Below are 24931 nucleotides of genomic sequence, written 5' to 3'. Positions count from 1 at the left end.
TGATGGGAATGTAAATTGATACAGCCACTATGAAGAACAGTATGGACGTTCCTTAAAAAACTAAAAATAGAACTACCACATGACCCAGCAATTCCACTACTGAGCATATACCCAGAGAAAACCATAATTCAAAAAGAGACATGTACCACAATGTTCATTGCAGCACTATTTACAATAGCCAGGACATGGAAGCAACCTAAGTGTCCATCAACAGATGAATGGATAAAGAAGATGTGACACATATATACAATAGAATATTACTCAGCCATAAAAATAAATGAAATTGTTATTTGTAGTGAGGTGGATGGATCTAGAGACTATCATACAGAGTAAAGTAAGTCAGAAAGAGAAAAACAAATACCATATGCTAACACATATATATGGAATCTAAAAAAAAAATAATGGTTCTGAAGAACCTAGGACCAGGACAGGAATAAAGACGTAGACATAGAGAGTGGACCTGAGGACACGGGGAGGGGGCAGGGTAAGCTGAAACGAAGTGAGAGAGTGGCATGGATATATATACACTGCCAAATGTGAAATAGCTAGCTAGGGGGAAGCAGCTGCATATAGCACAGGGAGATTAGCTCGGTGCTTTGTGACCACCTAGAAAGGTGGGATAGGGAGGGAGGGAGGAAGACGCAACAGGTAGGGGATATGGGGATATGTGTATACGTATAGCTGATTCACTTTGTTATACAGCAGCAACAATGTAAAGCAATTATACTCCAATAAAGATGTTAAAAAATAATAATAAAATTAAAAAAGAAAAAACAAAAACAACCCATAACAACAACCCACAAACCAATGTGCAGAAATGGGCAAGTGAAACACAGACAATAGGAATTTAAAATCTAACCAGAATAAGTCTTTGAAAATTCCAGGACAGGAGACATCGAAGCTATTTGGTAACTTACAAAGTATCATCTTCATGTTTATTGGGTAATACCCACAGGCCAAACTTTACAGTTTACATTCTGTAAAAGTCACACGAGAGCCTTAAACCAGAGTGCTGCTTGAAAATGACATCTTTGGTTGTATTTCACTGAACCTTATAATCTTAGGAGGTTTAAACATCTTAATCTTAAACACGATTCACATAGAGATGTCGTAAGGCTTTGTAATTCCTATTTATGCTTAGTTTATTTCACAGCTTATAGCAATTATAATAGATCATAGTTGGAACTGAATTATAATCAGAAAATATTATTCTAATATATTAAATAAAGCTGAAAGTTTAGCATAAATAAGAGTTTGTATGGCTGGTAGCCCAGATTAGGATTTGTTTTAGCATGTGACATGGACCCCAAAATATAACACATCTAAAAGAAATAGAGCTAGGTATATAATCACAAAGAATATGTAACATATCAGTGTTTACTAGTATAACTTATCTAAAACTGTATTTATTACTGTTTTCAAAAATAGTTGTCTTTTACTAGCTAGGTAACTGGAAAACTCTAAAGAACATACTCTTTTAAAAGACTTACAGCCAAATTTCAATTTACTTAGCAGATAAAATGTTTTTTGTTTTTGAACTCCCAGTTGGCACCAACTACATAAGGTATTCAACATATATACATTTTTATTTCCTTCATTTTTTGTCATAACTTAAGTGAGAAATTAAAAAATTCAGGTGAATAAGCTTTACGTTGAAAAATAGTTTTTTAAGAAATATTTTACTTATTTATTTAGGCTGCGTGGGGTCTTAGTTGCGGCATGCATGTGGGATCTAGTTTCCCGACCAGGGATCGAACCTGGGCCCCACGCATTGGGAGCTCCGAGTCTTACCCACTGGACTACCAGGGAAGTCCCGAAGAATTTTTTTTTTTTTTTTTTTTTTTGCGGTACGCGGGCCTCTCACTGTTGTGGCCTCTCCCGTTGTGCAGCACAGGCTCCGGACGCGCAGGCTCAGCGGCCATGGCTCACGGGCCCAGCCGCTCCGCAGCATGTGGGATCTTCCCAGACCGGGACACGAACCCGTGTCCCCTGCATCGGCAGGCGGACTCTCAACCACTGCGCCACCAGGGAAGCCCCCGAAGAATATTCTTAAATGATGCTGGTGATCATGGTGCTCTGGGTAGAAAATGGCTTTGCTGCTGAACATTACATAGAACATATGGTACGTAGATAATATTTGAAATCTTGCTACTCTTTCCCTATATTTCGGCCCCAAACTCCAAGGCAGGTAAAGAAAAGAAAAAAGGTAAAGGGAGGAGAAGACCTTTTGGTGACTAGGGTAGCCGTGAGACCAACCAGTCACAGAAACTTCCAAGGGGGCTCTACAAGAGCTTGCTGCATCCATTTATGCTGTTATGGCCCTAAAATGGTACAATAGGGTACACCAGAGGCCAGCAAACTTTTTCTATAAAGGGACAGATAGTAAATATCTTATATTTGTCACTACTCAATTTTGCCACTGCAGCATGAGAGAGCAGCCATGGTTGAATGCGTGTGGATATGTTCAGTGAGTTTATTTACAGACACTGAAATTTAAAGTTTACATAATTTTCACCTCATGAAATATTGTTACTCTGATTTTTTAAACATTAAAAAAATGAGAAAACCACCCTCAGCTCTTTGGGCCATACAAACAGGCTGTGGCAGAAGGGCCTGTGAGGTGTGCCGCCGACCCCTGGTCTGCACTGTTGGAGGCTCCTCAGGTCGCTACGCTCACACTTCCCGGTGGTCCTCACCAAACTCACTCCCGCTAGGGCTTCTTTCTTTCCTGTCTGCCACTGTTGCTGGGGCTGCAGGGACATTAAAAGTGACTGATATAAAAAGTAAAGGTTCTTTTAATCTCTCTTTTATCCTATCTGGAAGTTTTTTTTCAGGTTTATTTCTTAAACATCTAAAAGGCATTACAATCAGAGATTCTGCAACTAGATAGGGGGACTTCCCTGGTGGCGCAGTGGTTAAGAATCTGCCTGCCAAGGTAGGGGACACGGGTTCGAGCCCTGGTCTGGGAAGATCCCACATGCCGCGGAGCAACTAAGCCCATGCGCCACAACTACTGAGCCTGCACTCTAGAGCCCACGAGCCACAACTACTGAGCCCGCATGCCAGAACTACTGAAGCCCGCATGCCTAGAGCCCATGCTCTGCAACAAGAGAAGCCACTGCAGTGAGAAGCCTGCACACTGCAACGAAGAGTAGCCCCCACTTGCCCCAACTAGAGAAAGCCCACGGGCAGCAATGAAGACCCAACGCAGCCAAAAAATAAATTAATTAAATTAATTAATTAAAAATAAATAAATAAAACGAGATAGGTTAAAATCTATTTTCCAATGCTTTTCTTTCTAAGAAGATTTTCTTTTAAGGCCCATTATGATTATTTATTCAATTTAAAAAACCTAGAAATTTAATTTAAGGCAATGTACACTTTCAGTTTTTAATAAACCACATGGCAAAACAATACTTTATTTAATAAATGTATAGGAAATTACAATTTGAAAATTGCAAATACAGTACATATACATATACTGTACTTTGATCTTAAATTACATGGACAAACTCCAGCTTCAAAATCTTTCTAAAATCAACCATTATGCAAAATACCTGGTTTCTGAAGGTGTATATGGAAAAGTATATACAATTTCTTAAAATGTGATATGGCTTACTTATTAACATACATTTATTTAGAGAAGCATAAGCTTTCCAAATATACATTATTTTTCAGGTGCAAAGCTGACATACTGGCACATTTCAATTTTGTGTTGCAGTTATTTTGTAATATACTTAATTGCAATATTTAAATTGACACTGTCACAGGTTTAACTGGGAAAGTCTCCATAAATGTTTTCCAATCTTACCAAAAATCAGAAAATGTTTGTTGGTCCTCACCGCATGACTGGAAGAACGGGTTAAACCTTTTGTAAGCAAGAATTCAATGACAGGCTGGCCCAAATGTGTAACCCAGCTGCACACACACAATTCAACACCGAGGAACTCTCACAACAATTCTTCTCTCCAATTTGCGTGCTCCTATCAACATCACAATAAATATCCCTGGCTAGCGATCTGTTAACATAAATCTGAAGCCCTGTCTGGTGGGATTCACAGGATAGATCTGTAGCCAGGGTTTGCAAATGCTATTTTGGTTAGAGAGACATTAAGCCTAATCATCAATTTGGGGATCAGGCTGGCCTCCCCTCAACACAGCATATAGCGAGGTGCCGCTATTCATTTGTGACTAATACCCAACAGGCTCAAAAGTGAAGCTTGGTTCAAAGACAAACTGAACCCAATGAACTAATCTTGTATCTATGAACACATTCTATAACTTTAAATTTACTGTATGTAAGGTAGAGGCAACAGCAAAAGTGCCTAAAACCTTATTCCAAAGGGGCTCAAATTCCGTCAGAACGCCTTATTCATTACGGTGAACCAACTAATATAAACACATAAGAAGACAATAAATTTAACTAATTGTGCTTGTTTCAGAAGTGAATTCTTCTCTCTTCTAAAGTAGTAAGAGTGGTAGTTTGAGAAACACGACCCCGAGTCTTATCAGCAGTGATCTTGGCTTGCTGTTTGTTGTATAGTGCATCCACTTCTACCACACTTACTCTGTAGAGCTCAGCATGCAGAGAAATCTGGATCAGGAACAACCAGCTGTTTAAAAAAAGGTTCTTCCCTACCCAGAAACACATTTATAAGTGGTGCTTTGTCTCTGGAAGATGGTTTTTCCTCACATTAAAATGAAAGGGAAGCTCAAGTATCTGATCCTGCCTGAGTCTCTCCTGGGAAAATTCTACTAAAGACAAACACTGTTGGTGAGGACACCTGGGTCCAAGAGACAGAACCAGAACACTGAGACTCCTAAGAGCAGAAAACTAGTTTTAGAAAATGGGAACAAAGCACCCAAACTTGAAAACAGTAAAATAAGAAATCCAGTGATTTGGCAAATAAATACTGATGGAAGCTGCAAGTTGTGAAAATCTGAGCTCACATTACACAAGAAATAGCTAATGGAAAATGTATGGAGGAATTACAAGCGCTACTGGTTCTGCATTTCAAAGCCTTCTGAAATATGCCTTATTCAACTGCATTCCCCACATTATATTTCTAAAGCAGCCTGGTCATTAATGAAACAATAGGTCTTTTTCCTAAAATAAATCAAAATGCTGCATCTGGCCAGAGCTGTGAAACACAGGTTATATACACAAGTAACTGATTATTTGCAAATGTTAACTGAAATACATTGCAATGAAGAACTGCCCAGTTTTTATGTTGTGATGTTTTCCCTGTGCAAAATTAACAATGCTTGGTATTTACACAAACAGCCACTGCCTTTCCCAGGACAATGGAAAGCCCTTTCTGAGGGCTGGCTGAGGAGTGTAACTTAGGGCTGTAACTAAGCAGGTGAAGGACAGACCAGCTGTGCAGTTCCTGGTCGTATCTGCTAAGTTCACATCCCTCTCTCTGGGTCTTGTGAAGTTACAAAAAGTTAAATCTGTCAATCCTCAAATCTTACAGACCCAGTGGAGTACAAGTACAAAGTCTATAGTCTTTGCTACAAAAAGCAAAGCACAGGAAACTTCATGTGTACCTCACTTTAAGGAGAACACTATAATTAAAATTTACAAAAGTTTTCAGTGTTTCTGCATTTTACAAGAGGATCCTTTCAATACTCAAATGGATTTTAGACTGTTTCATCAAATAACTTTCCAAGGAATGGGTCATTATGAAAAGTCATATATAGCTATTTAAGATAAAGGAAAGTTTACAAGAAACAAGCTCCGCAGATATGAGGAACAATTTGCAAATATGGGGAAATCCATTAGCATAATTAGCATATATAACGCATATTCTTTTCATTTCTCTTGCTGGGTACTCAAAGTCCATAAATACCCAGATGTCCACTGAAATGCCTCTCATTTATTCTTACTTGCCCTCTGTATTTTAATTTTATATTTATTTTGATTTAAACAGTTTATATGCTACTGAAATTTTTGAAAAATTCAAAGCATTATTTTAAATAGATTCACAATAAGAATCCCATAAAGTGAATTTTCAATTCAATTCAACAGACACTGGGTTTTATTAGGAGCCATTAATCCTCATCAACCCTTTTATTGGATACCATCAACTCAATAAATTTTTAGGTAAATCTAGGTTTTATCTTAGGTTTATTACATAGTAAGTTTCTTGGTAGGAAGATGAAATCTGTTTCCTATTCTTCATTTATATCAGAAGTCAACTGCATGCCCACCTGGGATTTCAGTTCACAACTTGTCTAGTACACTCTACTCTGATTCTGAGGAGTCAAAGAACCATATCCATTCTCGGGATAAGAAACTGTTCCTCTTGAAAATGGATTTCTAATGTGCATAAAGATAATCTCAAAACCAACAGCTGCAAAATGAAACATGAATATTCACAGCTGCCTCTTTAACACAATTGTTACCAATTAGTTGCATTCGCTCTGAAAACTTTTATGCTTAGCCTCCCTACAACACAGATTTCATGTCCATCCCCATTCCCCTGCTTTAAAAGACACACACACAAGGTCAAAAACCCTTGAAAATTTTGTTTTCTCAGAGTAATATCTTGCCCCAATCCCTCTGGGAATTTCTGTTATGGTATTATTATTGGAAAAACCTCAAAATTACATCCTAGGGTTTCTGGAGTCCATGGAGAATCCCTAACCCATATCATCCAGCCAAAATTCTCTGGAGGAATGTGGTTAATCTACACATGAGAGGTGAAGGGCACACTGAACCTTAGCTTCCCAGAGTTTTACCCTGAAAGGGCTCACACAGATTAACTGGTATGGAAGCAGAAAGGAAGCAAGGTACCAAGCAAACTTTCTGTACAAAAGGTAAGGCAGTTCTTAAAAGGACAGAGGATCATTGCTTACCTTTTGCAGTCTCTTGCTGTTCTTAAAATAATTCCATGAACAACAAGTGATTTCGGGAAGACTTAAATCTGAAACTCCACACCCCATGCTCACTCCTATATTTTGTTTTAAATTATCATATAGTAATTTGAGTTTATGATTAACTTCTGCTATTCAGAATAATATTGAAAATATTTCCTAAACAATTTAATGACAGTGACCACAATATGTAAAGATTTGGTTCTGATAAGGTTACAAATAACCAAAAATGCTAACTTTGAGATTCAAAACCCTGTAACGTCTGGGAAAAGTTGATTACAAATTGTTAACAGTAAGATTAAGACTTATGTGTGAAATCAAACATTTCTGAAACTCTAGGAATACATGCTTATTCCATTCTCTGGATAATTAGTAGTACTTTCTGAAATCTGCTGAGAAATAATTTTGGTAAAAAGAGAGCTGGGTGTCGAATTCCAGAAGCTGGGTTCAAGATTACATAATAAAAAAATTCAGTTTTCCAGCACTGGCTTGATATAAAATGGCCTTTAAAAAGGATTTTTAAATGCAAATACTGAATTCTTGATGCTTCCTTTAAGACATGTACTGTCATAATTAATGAAGTACGGTCTTGGATTGTCTTCTATGAGGTATCTGTAGAGTCATGTCTCATTCTGTAAACAGTGTTTTAGAAACATCTTCATCTGAAAATCATGGTGAAGTCTCATTTTGCCATTAAACAGAAAGTAGCACTGTCAGGCTAGAGTGACTGTTTTGAGAGACCGGTGCTTGATACTGACACAGCTGTCAGGGATTCCATTTCTCATTTAGGTGTGCATTTATTGCTCTTACATCTGTGACTGCAGGATAAATAAGGCGGTAGTCCCCCAAATGTATACAATTAGGGACTGGAACTCTGACAGTTTGCACAAGTTCTGTCCACTTCTTGCCTATAACTCTGAAGCTGAATAGTACATTTATACATGCCAAACGTGTTCAATAATACATGCTTTGCTTTGGACTGTACTTCCTCCCATTTAGATGAACTTCCAGGAACTGCAAGGTCAAGAAAATATCATTACTATTCATTGTATACAGTTACACATTAGTGAACAAGACAAAGGGCAAAAACAATCTTACTATACTGTGAACAGATTTTTTATTAGTTTGATTTCTACCCTCTTGAAGCTATTCTGTTAGAGAAGTATTTCAGTTTACAAAGCCAGAATGACTTCTCATTATTCCAATCTCTCTATTCCACTCTTGGGTAGAGAAAAAATACTAGACATCAATTACAAGTCTTTCATCTTTTGTAGTTTTTAAAATAAACAATATGCATGTATTATTTTGATAAAAAAATAAAAAGCATCAATCTGTGAAATGATTTAAAGAAATAAAAACATAGAGTTTAGCTTTTCTTATATAGAAAAAACATGGTAAATATACTTTGTGCCTTTTATCTGAAGGCAAAAAATCAACTTGTAATATCTCATCAAAGAGATCGAAAATTATTGCTCTGCCCACAGTAAATTGACCTGCAACTCACGTTTTGAAAAGCCTCACCCTTCCCTTAAAACATATCTTTCCAGCAGAAAAGTCTTCCTATTTAATCATAAGCACAGATGTTTAATTCCAAAGATAGAAGTCCACCAACCCCAGCATTCACCGTCAGCAACATACTTAGCTGTATGTGTACTATGGCAGTAGGTTTTCCTGAAGTGAGAGACCAGATATTTAAATCTTCCACTGAATATACATCTTCTATTTTCATCAAAGCTTCTTTGATATAGTCTACATTCAAATGGCTTGGTACACCTATTCAGAATGTATCATTTATAATAAAGGTTATTTTGAGAAAAAATTTATATATTACTAATAGGACATTTAAAAAAAAAGAAACCAAATGGCTTTACCAAATTCAGTTTAAATGAACACTTTAAAATATATTAAAACTTTAAGATAAACTATGCACACATATAGCAGGATATATACAAGAGGTTAATAAATACTTTAAAAATGTTCATTCTCACTAAAAAGAAATGTCACTCAAACCAGACGACTTCATCTAATAAACAAGCTAGGATAGACAAAAAAGAAAAACGAACATACAATAAAGATAAACCTACTTCTGAGAACTTATAGTTAAATGCTTATACTTAATATCAGTAAGGCAGGGATGTTGGAAATAGAATAGCAAGTTAAATGGGAATTACAGACTTAATAAATAAATTACTAAACATAACTGTATTAAGAATCATGAGCTGCATTCTTGTCCTAGGTCCACAGTTTACTAGCAGCATGACCTTAATGAAGTTATGTTACCCCGCTGAGCCTCAATTTTCTTGTTGGTAAATGGGAATAATAATGTCTGCCTTGCCTACTTTTCTTGGCTATTATAAGGATCAAATGGGTAATAGATGGGAGAGTGCATTGACTCTCACATGTTTTTTACATGTAAGGTGGTATTATAGACTAATAAGTATCAGTAAAAAGAAAGACATGGCTCCTACCCTGGAGTATTCCTGCCCCCCACCAACAGCCCCAATCTGATTTAGGGAAATAATAAATCCACAGTGGGGATATTAGAGATCTTACCTTCTAGTATGATAACTACTGTGTCCCATATGATTCGAAAGGTTGTAAAAGCCACAAGTAATGAAAACACATACGTACAGATGGGATCAGCAATCTTGTATTCTGGCTGAAAGATGACAGATCAAAATTGTGTGATTAAATACAGACAGTCATAAAACAGTCTGTAAAGCAAAGCAAGACATACTCTGTCCCCTGTTCTTTAGCAGGACTGGAGCACATCTTTAAAACTTGGATAATGCCAATTGAGAAACGTCTTCACTCTTTCCTAGACTGTTTAAATGCCTTTCTTTGTGAAACCTATTGTATTTCCAGAAGTTTAGTCATTTGTTCCACTGTTTTCCTCTGTGCTTTCTCTAAATCTTCCACCCAGAACCGTAGACTATCAGAGCTGGAAGGAGTTTTAGCAGCCATCCATCTGGTCTAAGCCCCTCATATTAAAGAGGAGGGAACTCAAGTTTAGAGTTGAGGGATCTGCTCAAGGTCAAAGCATTAAAGGCAGAGCCAAGACTAGAACTCAGGTCTCTGGATTTCCACTCCAGTGCACATTCCAGTACCTAGCAGTTGAGTGACAAGGCTTAGAATTGAGTTCTTCAGTGAAGGCACCACCAAAGCCAACAGATAAGTTACCCCGTGAGGCTGATACTATTGTGTTTGGTGCTAATAAAAGAGATATACTGATAGTTCAAGTATGCTTGCATAATGCAAAATGAATAGGACTGGCACTGGTGTCTAGTATACTGATAAGACAGTCACCTTTAGTTTTAATGTTGAAATTAAATATATATTTTAAAATAAAAAAAACTAGCAATCATGTTACCTTGAATCGTATGATGTATGCAGCTATTAGCACACCAACACTCTGTACCAGATCCCCCAAGGCATGTACAAATGCAGCTCTCACTGCCAAGCTATCCTGCCCATGGTTCTGTCCACAACTAGAACCTGTGGTAGGAGAATTTGAAGGCAGGGAGTGGGAATGGGCATGATGGTGACCAGATTGGTTCAATAGCAACCCCATTCTGTTAAAAATAAAAGAAAAGATTATTATTCTTCTTAATATTATTGACAGAAATATTTGTTCCTAATCAGACACTAATGAGGCAACATGGAACTCGTTCATTTAATAAATATTTGAGCACCTATTATGTATCAGGTACTGTTCTAGGTGTTGGGGTCAAAACAGTGATAAGACAGACATATCCCTATCCCTATGGAACTTATGTTCTAGGAGAGAGGGCAGAGAATTAACAAATAAATACATAATGTACTGGTGGGCAATGCGAATGCTTTGAAGAAAAGTAAAGCATCGCAAGGAGGTGGAGAGTGATGGGGAGTGATCAGAAAAGGCCTCACTAAGATTCTGAGTAGAGACTTGAATGAAGTCCGGAAGCAAATGGTGGTGGAAGAGTGTTCTAGGCAGAAGGAACACCAGGGCGAAGGCCCTAAGATGAAAATGTGCTATATGTATATGTGCTTAAAAACGCAAGACAGCCATGGTGGCTAGAATAAAGTGAGCAAGAGTGTTGGGAGATGAGTTGGAGGGGTGGCTATGGTAAAAACTTTTGATTTTATTCTAAGTATGAATGGAGGCCACTAGCGCAGGGATTGGCATGGTCTGTAGACCATAGTTGGCTCACTGCCTGTTTTTATAAGTAAAGCGGTTTTTTTTTTTTGGTAAATAAAGTATTATTGGGACACAGCCATGCTCATTTGTTTACATACTGAATGTGGGTGCTTTTGTTCTGTAGCCGCAAAGTTAAGTAGCTGCCAAAGAGGCTGTATGGCTCTCAAAGCCTAAAATATTTATTATCTGACCCTTTACAGAAAAAGCTTACTGACCCCTGGTCCAAATGATTAGGTATGTAACTTAAAGATTTTGTAGTTTTTAGGAAAAAAAGTTGGTAGTTACAAAAAAATCTTATTAAAATAAAAATATTATAAAAGTTAAAAAAAAACTTTGTCCTACTTAAATTCCTGATTGTTAGGCAAACTTCAGTATACCTGAGCAAACCCATGAGAAATTTGTAATTCCAATAGTGTTTTATTAACATTTAGAAGAAAAATTAATGTACTACATAACTTTAAAATACATTAAAATATCACTGCATGCTACTGAATGCATACATAATAGTCTCTAAGTTCACAGTACTTGAAAATATTCATGTGAAAACAATATAGAGTATATGATACTATAATGGTGGATACATGTCATTATAAATTTGTCCAAACTCATAGAATGAGTTTAACACCTTGAAGTGTTAAAGAAGAGAGTTAGTGAAGAGAGAACCTTCCATAGTTCAAGTGAACTATGGACTCTGTGCTATAATGATGTGTCAGTGTAGGCTCACGGTTTGTAACAACTGTACCACTCTGGTGGGGGATATGATAACCGGGGAGGCTATGCGTGTGGGGGGGGCAGGGTATATATGGGAGAGCTCTGTGCCTTCCGCACAAGTTTTCTGTGAATCTAAAACTGCTTTAAAAAATAAAGCCTAGTGAAATTTTTTTTAAAATAGAGCTTACATCATATTAACTGCAACTCCAACAGCTGCGGTAATGAGCATTATATCTCCATTTATTTCATATTTCATATGGATAGTTCTTTGGACAGCTTCATATAGGAGGAATCCCATAAGTATATACACCAACAGCACACTAATCATAGCTGACAATACCTCTGGAGGGAAAAATATAAAAAATAAATATATTTGCAGAATGGTCATTATACTTCATATATACAAAATACTGTACAATCTCTTATCTTCTTTCCTCTAAGGAGATAAAAGCACTACATTATTTTTGTTATATTATTTTTCCTACTTAAAAAGTGATTAGTAGTTTGCTTTGGATCCTCCACTAATTCACTCCCACCACTCCCCGCCTTCTCCTCATCTCTTTAGGGTCAAATTATGTATATTTACAGACTATACATGTGATAAAAAAATGAAAAAACTGAGAAAAAAAAATTGTAACATACTTGACCACAGGCTAATTTCCCCATAGACGAGTATACTTACAAATCAATAAAAAAGTGAACAACCCGTAAGAAAAATGGGTAAAGGACACAAATAGTAATACACAGAAAATAAACAGAAATGGCCAATTTATCAAAATCAATCATAATACAAGAAATTCAAATAAGAATTCCTTTTTGCCCCTTACTAAATTGGCAAAGATTAAAAAGTTTGATAACAGCCATAGTTAGCAAGGATATACTGGTGGAAGTATAAAATAGAACTATCTTTTTGGAGAGCAGTTAGTAAAACGAATAAAATTTTATAATGCATATATTCCTTATATTCTAAAAATCTATCCGGTAGAAACACATCCAAATGTATGCAAAGATATCTACAAGGTTTTTTACTGTAGCTTTGTCTGTAGTATAAAAAAAGATCTGGAGACATCTTAAATGCCCGCCAATGAGGAACTTAATGGGTAAATTATGGTATATACATATAATGGGATACCATAGAGTCATATATATAAATATGTATTTTTTAAAAATTGAAGTATAGTTGATTTACAATATCATGTTAGTTTCAGGTGTACAGTACAGTGATATATATATATTCTTCTTCAGATTCTCTTCCCTTATAGGTTATTACAAAATATTGAGTATAGTTCCCTGTGCTATACAGTAGGTCCTTGTTGGTTCATTTATATTTAAAAAAAAGAAAAAAAATCAGGCAAATTGATAATCACAAGAAAGATAGACGAGAAAATGTTATACCTGGGAAGTGAGACTAAGAGTTTGGGGAATTTATTTTTCACTTTATTCTTTTTGGTAATGCTTGAAAAGTTTTAAGTTTTTACTATAAACACATTTACCTTTAGACTAAAGAAAAACAAACCCATTTTTTAAGGTATGTATGAATGCACTTTGACTCAGGAATTCCTTTTCCAGGAGTGATATACACACTCTTGCCAACTGAGCTGCACATGTGCAAAATGAGGTATGTTATGAAGCTATTTATCAAACATTGTATATAATAGCAAACAATTAAAAAAGTGATTAGTAGGGGCCTTGTAACATGGAATACTATGCAGCTTGGAAAAAAATTAGGCTCTTTATGTTCTGATAAGGAGTCATCTTCAAAATGTGAAAAAAGAAAAGTATACAACAGTATATATGGTATGTTAGCATTTGTGCAAAAAGAAGAAAGAGAATATATAAATAATGATCTGTACATGCAAACTCTGGAAGAATATACAAAATACTGATAAAAACTGATTATGAGGAAAATGGGTGGCTAGGAGACAGGGATGACTTTGCACTATATATGCTTTTATACCATGTGAGTTTTCTACCATGTGAGTATGAAGTAGAAATAATTTTATATCTTTTCAAAACAATAAAAATAGGGCAATGTACATTTTAAAATAATTATTATATAAAACTAGTGTTGACACTCAAAACAATAATAGCAAGAAAATACACAAATTTTTTTCTCTTTAAAGAAACCAGATATTAAACTATTAAGTGTTAAAAGTTAAAACAATCTGGAAAATTGTTATCTGAGTCAACTCATTGCTCAAAGTTTAAAGGCAGTTCAAGTATATTGGACTATGATACATTTCTATTCCACCTCATAAATTACAACACAGAAAAACTAGCAGTAAAAAGTTTTTTCCCAAAGACATTTCATTAATGTAGCCAAAATCCTAATAAAATTCTGTGCATCAGCCGGTACTAGAATAAGACAAAAAACATACAACTCCTATTCAAAACCATGATTCATGTATTCCTGACATACTAATTATCATACTTCATAGGAGACACAGGCTTGAAGAAGATAGAGAAAAAACCCCAACTGAAATATACAAAGCTGTGGAGAGACTACCATATCAAGTCTAGACTCTAAGCCCCTAAGGATATAACCAAGTTACATTCCACGTCACATTTACTGTAGCATTCAGCAGAAAGGCTGGCATGTAGCATGTACTCATATATTTATGGATGGATCTGTAGACTAAAGTTAGTTGGGCTGAGCAAGGGAAGAGAAAGGGGTATATATATACAATTAAGAAGGTTAAGCTAAATATGAACAATAATTATTTACTAAATCCCCCAAAACAAGAATAGGTTAAAAGAAAAGAATTAAGCCAAATAGGGACTTCCCTGGTAGCGCAGTGGTTAAGAATCCACCTGCCAATGCAGGAGACATGGGTTGGAGCCCTGGTAGGGGAAGATCCCAAATGCCGCGGAGTGACTAAGCCCATGCGCCACAACTACTGAGCCTGCGCTCTGCTCTAGAGCCCGTGAACCACAACTACTGAGCCCACGTGCCACAACTACTGAGCCCGCACGCCTAGAGCCTGTGCTCCGCAACAAAGAGAAGCCACAGCAATGAGAAGCCCGCGCACCGCAACAAAGAGTAGTCCCCGCTTGCAGCAAATAGAGAAAGCCCGTGTGCAGCAACGAAGACACAACGGAGACAAAACAAAAACAAAAATAAAAACAAACACATAAATAAATTAAAATGAAAAAGAAGCCAAATATAAGACTGAAAACACATGGAATTTCTTGTCTTAAGTTATAACGGCTGATGGCAACATATACATATATAAATAATATAAAGAAAGAAGAAATAATTTAAAAATTTTGAACTGTAAAATCTCATCTACTAATGGTAGGCTCCTCATTTTACTCATGAAGAAAGAGAACTTTAATTCTCTTTAATATTGGTATGTAAAAAATATCAATCCTTCTCAAACTCTTCTGAAAAAAAAAAAAAGAAGAGAACTCTAACCCTGTGTCAAGCTTGAAGCTAGCTAGCAATTAGGACACCATAGTTTTAAAGGTGCCTTAATCAAATTTTTAATATGAAATTATAAAGCAATATACTTTATAAAGATTAACAGCTATACAAGTTAATGACAGAGAGATGTGATTGCTTATGGAAATCTAAAACCAATAATTAAAATTTTCAAAACCCCTTGTAATTAGGTTGGCCATACTTTCCAGTTTTCCCAGATAGTTCCAATTTATGCCTGTTATCCTGGCATAATTGTTAAAAGTGTCCCATTTAACTCTCAAAAGTGTCCTAGTTTGGATGATAAGATATATTGTTACCCTAGTAGGTCTGCCAGATAACATAGCGGATGCCCAGTTAAATCTTCATTTCAGATAAACAACTAATTTTTTCCATATAAGTATGTCCCCTGCAATATTTCAGACATACTGTCATCCTGAGAGAGAGAGAGGGAGAGCAAGCTAAATCTGGCAACACCCACATCCCAGTGATAGTTTTCCTAAACACTGAAAATGATCTTTTTGTGAACTCTCAGATAAGGCAAAACCACATTCAAAATAAAGTAAAATGAAAGTCAAACTAAAGCATAAACAAAGCTCTTGACAAGGAGGATTCCCACCCTTAGAAGGCCCTAGGTCCCTGCAGCTGAAAACTCAGTTTTCCACCACACAGTTTTCACCCATGTGAGTAGCACAAAGGATCCTAATGCCTGCCCATAGCTAAGAGTAAGGGAATTCAACTGATTCCTAGAAATTCCCAAAATGACATATTAGGATATTGTTATCAAAGATATGCCTTATTCAGCAATTAATAGGAATATGCCTCATATCTAGTTTCCCTGGTGAAAAGCAAAGACATTCATCTGTTATTTTTTTTATTCTAATGGCCTGTCAAAATGTCTTCTGAACAGAATACTGATAAATGCAAAAGCAAAAAAACTCAAAATTTTAAGTAGATTTTTAGGGCTGAGATTTATAATTGAGAAGTATAAGGCACAGTAATACCATATAGCTAAAATTCCTAATAGTAGTTGTATGATCATTCTGATAAAATGAACAAAAAGCTCTTTCACTGTGAATAAATTAAACTTTGGTGAAATATCATGAGTAGAACTAATTAGTGTTTGAATTTTTTTCATAGTATTTTAAATATGATGGAATGCAGATAAATATAGGCAGGATTTTTTTTCTCCCACAACGTTTAAGAGAGAAGGAAGCTTTCAATCAACAACCAAATTATGACTTGCTCCAGTCTTCTCATTCTTGCCCTGTTGCCCTGGGTTGGTATCTGGTCACATAACATACAGTAAAATTTTTCAAGATGAAAGGAGTGCACGACAGGTGGATTTTTCATTTTCTAAAGGAGACCCAGGAACTTTCATAAATGAAACGCTGGATTTCTGTGAAAGTTACTACCATATTCATTTTGGACAAACTTGACTAAATGGAAATTTAGCATAAATGAAAAACTTGAAATAGATTTTTATGGAAATTCTAGAAACCTATTATTATAGTAGTTCTAACATATTTTGCTATTTTATTCTACACACAAATAATTTTATCACTCCACCTGGCTGAACTGTAGCACTGGAGGATGGAGTAAGATGAATGAATATGTGTTTTTTGTTATAACATCACCTGGGTCTTTTTATTCAGCTGAAATATAAACAAATGTTTATAGTCAATGATATAATAAAGACCAAAATATACAGTGAATTTCGCATACAGAGAATAAACAGTTTTGATTTGAATGGCTAATAAATAGTAAGAGCAAAAATTAAATGGGAGAAAACACAGATGATTATCAAGTTTTGATAGGATAAAATATGAAAAATGTTTATTGCACATTTTAACACATCTATAAATTGCCAAAACTAGAGGTTTTCAAGGTTCATATGAAGAATATTGAGTCCTTCTCTGACATCCTGTTATTCTCCATCATAGTACCTTATTCTTTCTCTTCACAGCATTTAACACAGTTTATGATTATGTTGTGCTTACGTACATATTTACTGCCTGTCTCCCCACCCTATAACTTTACACATTCATTCAACAGGTAACTTTTGAGCACCTACTCAGTGAATGAGTAACAATCTGCTTCAACTATGTAAACCACACTCAACTCAAGCATATTTGCTTTTTTATGCGTGCTGCCTAGATGTACTGGCCTATCATAACTGTTATCTTTGCTAATGCTATGATGCCAATAATGTGTATTTCCCTTAAATTATTATTAACACTTGTCTTTCTATTGCCTCATAGTAAACATCTAAAGTTCAGGTTTCAGAGGTCTATAAAAATGAATAGGGAAGGAAAGTGGAGACATATTCTCTCTTCTACTTCCTTTTTGCTATTTCTCTTTCCTACATTCTTCTAAAAGCAGATAGGAAGGAGAAAAGAAGGAAATCAGTGAGCTGTACTGGATGTGCCCAGGACCTCCAAACTATTGATAGTACTTTAATTTCACCTCATCCACAGATGAGGATGCACTCAGGATAAAGACATCATACAGGATTTCAGGGGCCCACTGTTGCCACCAGAATGCTAACCTAGACTGCAAAGTTTGTCTTTGGATCCTCTCACCTCCTACTCTGAATCACCTCCTGTTTCCTGCCTTCATACCATTCCCTATAGCCCACACTCAAGGTGCCCAGTGTGCTCCAGTTGACTTTTGGCTATCCAGTGTTGACCACCTCACTCATGTCTTACTCCTGCCTCAGTAAAAATTCCCATTTCTAGCATGTACCTATTCTTTTCCTATAGATGTTCATGTGATATGAAATAACTCTAAGATATGAGTATAACTAATAGGCATAACTCTTGTCAGGGGTGGGAGGAAGTTGTTAAAATGAATCACTAGGGAGAAGGGTTGTGGGTTTTTTTTTGCTGCACGTGGGGGAAGAGATTTTTTAGCTGAATACTTTCTGTTCCTTTAGTAAGTATCAGGAGAAAAATAACAAACTACGTAGAACTAGCATTATAACCATATACCTACCTCAGGACAACCATCATCTAGTCAGATCTGCCAAGGTCTTTGTTCAGTAGAATGACACACTGCTACTAAAGATGCCTGCACTGTCACTTCATCATTAACCTAGGCTGATGATTTTATTACCAAAGTAAATCTTGCTTTTTATTTCAAATACAGACAACTCTTACTTACTTACTACAGTCCTTTCACATGGTCACTATCTTTATCTAATCCATGCAGACTCTTCAGCCCAAGAACTGGAATAGTCATATAAATAAAGTCAATTATACTCATAATCCACAGAGAAAGATAAAAGTAGAAAGCAAGCAAGGGATTGGGCTGTTCTCTTTAGAATAGCATGTCCCCTGAGATATAGGCTATTCTTCCTAAGGATTTGTGGGATTTCTCCTCAGTGTGGCTTCATGAAGTTCTAAGTTTCAGTAACTTCCAGAATAAGAAGACATACCCAAAGTCAAATAAATCCAGGCATTTAAAAATAACTCACATATAGTTCCTACCCTGCTCTCCCTCTTCCCACGAAAGAGCTGCCATTGTAGCTCAGTGTAATGTAATAAAGAAGAAAAAGAAAAAGAAAAACCTTGAATGATTTTACACAATCTCTGAGTTCACATGAAGGAAAGAAAGTACCAACAGAAATGGACCTGACTCCTGGGACAGCGAGTTTGGCTTACCCCTCAAATCTAAAACTACCTTTCTCTCACCTTGACTGAATGATTTTTGCTAAAATAAATTTTGTTATATTGTCCCCAAAGTTACCAAAGACCTGAGTTAAAAAGCACATCTTTAAAAATTGTTATTTAATCATCAGGGTGAATCATCTTATTCTCCTCCTACCTAGCTGAGACAGTTTTGCTAAGAGGATAAGAATTCCAATTAGCGGGAGGGGGGAAGGCAGGTAGTTTTGGAACATGGAGCATTTTGAGAGATATAAAAAGACTGGGTAAGATGATAAACTGGCAGGTAGAAGAGGGAAGGAAAAGACGACTGGAACTAACTTTTACTGAGAATTTACTCTGTGCCAGGTACCATGTTAGGAACTTATACATTATCATATGTATTTTACAGTAGAAACCCATACTTAGATTAAATCATTCTTCCAAAGGTCATACAGCTAGTAAAAGTGCAGATCTCAGATGTGAACCAAAGACAATTTAACTACAAAACTCTAAAAGAGGTTAAGTACCAAAACAAATAGGATCAGCCCCTGACTGAGATAAGGAAGAAGAAATTCCCTTCTGACTAGTTTCTTAATTTGTCCAAAGGACCTATAGGCCAGGCTATATAACCCAGCTATGTTACAGATCAAATAAATTTTTATAGTTTGTGAGCATAAACAGATTCAGAATTACAGATAAATGTTTTCAAGTCCCAAATATTTTTGTCCCAAAATTTCAAAAATACTCCTACTCTCAGTTTAGAAATTGGTTTAATTTAACCCAAACACAAATGATTTGTGGATCATGAGCTATATTAGATTATCTGTTTCAGTTTTCATAACCATATTTACTCAGCTTGAATATGCAACAATTTGATTAATGATATCTTATACAGCACTTATTAGTGCCAGACCCATGGAGTTTAATATTTTCTGTTCCTCTCCCTACTTAATTCAGGGTCTAGAAGGAGACATTGTTTCATAAAAATATCTATAAAAATGTGATAAATGCTATTAGGCATGTATAAAGTGTTATGAGAAAACAAAAAGAAAATTTAGGGTATGGTACTACTACTATCTGACTCTCATTCACAGACACACACCTCCAGTATGCTGTCTTTGCATAAGAAAGGGTGGCAGGGAGCGGGATATGAACATATATACATATTTTCTTATACTTTCAAAAGGAAATGCTGGAAGGACAGGCCAGAAACTAATTAAAATGATTGCTAATTAGGAGTGGGGCAGGAGGATGGGTTGGAGGGGACAGAATGAAAGCGAGGCTTCTCTGAGTAAATCTTTTCTTTTAAAAAATAATTTTTGACTTTTGTACCATGTTTTATATATTTACAAAATAAATCAACAAAGAAAAAACCAACTCCTGTCCTACCACCCATGCCATTAAAACAAAGCAAATTCAACAATACAGTAATAAACCAGAAGTTTCTTAGGGGGGATTCCTTCTGCAGTGTTCTTTAAGACCTGAATTCCCAAGTCTTGGTAGTAGAGGTCAAAAGAGGCACACTATCTAAATGTGTCCAATGTAAACAAACCTTTCCCTTACAGAACTTAGAGAGATTACTCGTGAAGTGGTGGAATTTTACAGCACACAAGGACAGCCACTGCTTTGGTTTATAGCTTTATTCAATTCTACATATCTTTGTTGTCTTTTTAATCCTCCCCACATCATAAGTTTTTCTTCCATTACTTCAAAGAGCAGGATAAGTGAAATAAGTCTTATCTAGATATATCCTTATAAGCTTTTGTAATACAAAGAAAAAGAAGATCCCAAAAGGCCCTGCTAGTGTGAGGATGTGATTCCCTCCCTAGCTCTGGAAATACCTGTCTATATCTTAACAATTCTCTTCCTTTTATTTTTTAGATGACTTAAAAAATTTTAGATAAAATTCAAATAACAAAATTCACCACTTTAACAATTTTGAAGTGGCTTTTAGTATACACACAGGCTGTGCAACAATTACCACTATCTAATTCCAGAACACGCTCATCACCCCCAAAAAGAAACCCTGTACCCCTTAAGCAGTCACTCCCTTTTATTTTGTAAGTCTTTTTCTGAGGTTCTTAATAATACAACTTTGGACCTCCCCGATTATTCTTTTATAGTTTTAAACTTTTTCTTCCTGTTTTAATTTTTTTGTTCTGTATTCTGGGGGACCTTTTTTTTTTAACTATTAAAAAAATTATTGAAGTATAGTTGATTTACAATGTTGTGTTAATTTCTTCTGTAGAGCAAAGTGACTCAGTTATACATATTTATATGTTCTTTTTCATATTCTTTTCCATTATGGTTTGTCAGGATATTGAACATAGTTCCCTGTGCTATAGAGTAGGACCTTGTTTATCCATCCTATATATAATAGTTTGCCTCTGCTAATCCCAAACTCCCATTCCATCCCTCCCCTACCCCTCCTCCCCCTTGGCAACCACAACTCTGTTCTCTATATCTGTAGGTGTGTTTTTGTTTCATGGATATGTTGATTTGTATCATATTTTAGATTCCACATATAAGTGATATCATAAGGTATTTGTCTTTCTGGGAGACTTTCTTTTTTTTATAAATTTATTTATTTATTTATGGCTGCGTTGGGTCTTTGTTGCTGCGGGTGGGCTTTCTCTAATTGCGTTGAGCAGGGGCTACTCTTCATTGTGGTGCGCGGGCTTCTTATTGTGGTGGCTTCTCTTGTTGTGGAGCATGGGCTCTAGGCGCACGGGCTTCAGTAATTGTGGCTCATGGGCTCAGTAGTTGTGGCTCACGGGCTCTAGAGTGCAGGCTCAGTAGTTGTGGCATACAGGCTTAGTTGCTCCACGGAACGTGGGATCTTCCTGGACCAGGGCTCGAACCCGTGTCCTCTGCATTGGCAGGTGAATTCTTAACCACTGTGCCATCAGGGAAGTCTGAGACTTTCTTGATTATATTTTCTAGTCCTTCTATTGAAAAAAACTTAAAAAAATTTTAGTAATATTTCAATTTCAAAGAGCTTTTTCTATATGTTTCTTTTTCAAAACATTTTACTGTTTTATTATTCTGGGTATATTAATAAGATAATTGAAAACATTTTCTTCTGTTTCTTAAGTCACCTCTCTTTCCTGTAGGACAAATTTTTGTTTTGTTGTTTGTTTTTTAACTTTCTTTCATGCTGCTGGTTTTTCCCATTTTCTGAAAGATCCTTGGTTGTCCGTTCACATACAGGGTAGTAGGATAGGGAAACTGTCCTTTGCAAAAGGGAAATGCTAGAAGGATAGGCCATAACTATTTAAAATGGTTACTAATAAGGGGTGTAGAGCAGGGAAGACTAGGACAAGTGTATTACTTTAGTGTGAGTATGTGGGGAACCAAACTATAAGGCTGGAGAACCCTGAATTCTAGTATGAAAAAGAATTATTTTGGAGCATCAACATTCACACTAAAAGCCTCAGCTTTCTCCAAACATTTGGTTCATTTTCCTTCTGGAAGAACTATGTGGTGTTTACATGGGGGAAAATGCGGACCGCCTGAGTGGAGGTGGCGGTGGGAGGAAGGTAGGGACACAGTGGACTAGTGGGAGCAGTCTCTCATTTGCAGTCATTCAGTTAGTCTTGTTTTCAGCCCCAATTCTCACTTCTGCCATCTCTGTCCCTGAGTCTTCTTTGGAGTTCTGTTGGGCTGGTCCAGTTCTACCCTAGTGTTCTCCAGGCTGCCGCTTCTTGGCTTGTTTCTTTCTTCAACCCACTCCCTTCTACTTTCCAACTTCCAGGAATTTCTGGAAATGTCTTGTTGATTGGTGACTCAACCATTTGCTTCTCTGTGTTGATTCGGTAGTTTTTATTTCAATGGACTCTCAAATGCTGACCTATAGTCCACCATCTTGAAGTAGTACTTTTAAGGAAAGGGAAAAAATTGACTTTCTATAGAAATGTACAGAAATACAATAGGACCAGTCAGTTCTATTTTCTTTCATCTTTTCATAGTACTTGTTATCCATGACTATCTAGATAAACACTAAGTACTTCTCTGATGTTTAATAGAATTTTCATGATTATGGGTTCTTAACTTATCATTTGTAGAACTTTCTATGTTCTGGTATTGCATGTTTCTGGGGGAGAATTCCACTGTTTTCATTAGAATTCCAAGGGGTCTATAACCTAAAATGAATGCACTCTCTCAAATAGTGTTAGAAGGTAAAAATCCCCATTCCACGACGCTATGTTTTAGTTTTGATCTTAAATTGCAGGTGTTTAAATCACACAAAAAAATTAAAGTTTAAGAATAATTTTGAAGTTTTTTAAAAACCCCAAGGCAATCAGTAAACAAATGGATGTATAATGTGTCAGCTAGAAGTGGGAGTTTTTTTAGGAACACATCCAAATGCATTATGTGTTATTCAGTTGCTTAACAAATAACAGAAAGGCCTCACTCAGGGCTTTACTGCTCTTGTACAGCAGCTGAGGGTGCTGAGAAATGGGGATGCCAGATAATTTCCCAAACTTATGACCTGGATAGCTACTTGGAATACAGCCATTCAGGTAAAATGTCAAGTTTTACACTAGAAGACCCAGCTACTAAATTATAGGAGACCTAGAGTTGAGTTAAGATTAGGCTAAAAAGTAACAAAGAAGGGGAGGAACTGATTGAAATATTAGCCAAGAGTGTCAGTGTCTACACAAAATAAAACTACAAGATGTTAATTCTGGTTTTTTAAGACAGGTTTTGCTGAAGCTGCCTAAATCAATTTTTGGGTTCTAAGCAAACCCAAAAATTGGTCATATGGTACTTCATATACTAATTCAGGTAATTGTTTTATATGTATTTTAACAATAAGTAAAAATAAAAAAACCCACTAACATGGCAAGAAGAGTTGTGTGGATAACAATGTGTGATTTTAACCTCTCTTAATTAAATATTAATATTTGTTCAAAATAGGAAAATATAAATATGTGTGCATTGTTAAAGAAAAAAATTCAATGACACTTATTAAAACATGGTAAAGAAGACTTTAATACAGTTGGGGGGAAGCTGTCAAGATTGGTATAGGGAAGCCTTGTTGAAAACAGGCCAGGGTGATGAGACATCACCTGGGAATAACCCATCAAATATTGAGAATGGAGGTTCTGTTAAATTGGTTTGGCAGGGTTCTTCCTAAAACTAGATTTTACAAGGAAGTACAGAGATGGGCTTGGGAGACAGCTCAGGAGACTGACAAAGGTTTGGTCAAGCAAGGAATCTTTGTTAGCATTTACAGTTAATGGCCACAATGAAGGTCAGCCATACAGTATGTCATACATATTATAGTAGTGCCTAAAACCTGGGCTATAAGTCACTTTGGTTGGAATACCTTAAGAGAAAGCAAAGCTAATGCTCATTGATGAATTAAATCCATGTGGTTTTGCTTGGTTCGATAAACTGAAGGTAAACTTTTTTTCTGTTAATGCCTTCAGGACACAAGGAACAACATTTGAAGATTAATGATTACCATATAATTTTTTTTTTTTTTTTTTTTTTTTTTGCGGTATGTGGGCCTCGCGCTGTTGTGGCCTCTCCCGTTGCGGAGCACAGGCTCCGGACGTGCAGGCTCAGCGGCCATGGCTCACGGGCCCAGCTGCTCCGTGGCATGTGGGATCTTCCCGGACCGGGGCACGAACCCGTGTCCCCTGCATCGGCAGGCGGGCCCTCAACCACTGCACCACCAGGGAAGCCCCCATATAATTTTATATGTGTAAACTATTTAGCTGACTGAACTGAATGTACCCTGGAAGATATATATCTGAATGAATCTTATTTGTCTATTTTCATTTGCTTTGTTCAAACAGACTATCACCAGAAAGATTTCAGTTAATCAAAGGTTATAGTTCATTGTGGTTTTACTATAAAATTTTATAAACCAAAGAAACACCCAATTACTTACCTAAGCGATGAAATCCAAAGGTGAATCTTTTGGTTGGTGATTTTGAAGATAGCCACAAAGCAAGCAGGGTCAGTATGATGGCACTTAGGTCAGTTAACATATGAAGTGCATCTGTCATGATTGCTAGGCTATTTGCAATGTATCCACCTGAGAGTAAGGGTGACAGGAAAGAAGGAATAAGTTAATTAAAATAATAA

The 24931-nt window shown here is 36.3% G+C and overlaps 1 protein-coding gene across 2 annotated transcripts in view; it reads right to left on the bottom strand.

Annotated features, from left to right (window-relative positions):
- Positions 1-533: 533 nt before the first annotated feature.
- Positions 534-24931, bottom strand: part of SLC30A4 (solute carrier family 30 member 4) — a 33222-nt gene continuing 8824 nt past the window's right edge. For both annotated transcript variants that reach the window (XM_082619143.1, XM_082619142.1), the window contains exons 3-8: positions 24735-24881; positions 11956-12109; positions 10250-10451; positions 9433-9538; positions 8518-8652; positions 534-7893 (exon numbers count right to left, since the gene is read on the bottom strand). In XM_082619143.1, the coding sequence (XP_082475269.1) occupies positions 7739-7893; positions 8518-8652; positions 9433-9538; positions 10250-10451; positions 11956-12109; positions 24735-24881 (899 nt within the window). In that variant the 3' untranslated portion in view covers positions 534-7738. The remainder of the gene's footprint in view (positions 7894-8517; positions 8653-9432; positions 9539-10249; positions 10452-11955; positions 12110-24734; positions 24882-24931) is intronic.

The sequence above is a fragment of the Mesoplodon mirus genome, assembly GCF_964341445.2.
Source record: "Mesoplodon mirus genome assembly, chromosome: 4".
In the NCBI taxonomy this organism is placed as follows: domain Eukaryota; kingdom Metazoa; phylum Chordata; class Mammalia; order Artiodactyla; family Ziphiidae; genus Mesoplodon; species Mesoplodon mirus.
Note: the sequence above shows the minus strand (reverse complement) of the source record. Positions and strands in the feature narration are given on the sequence as shown.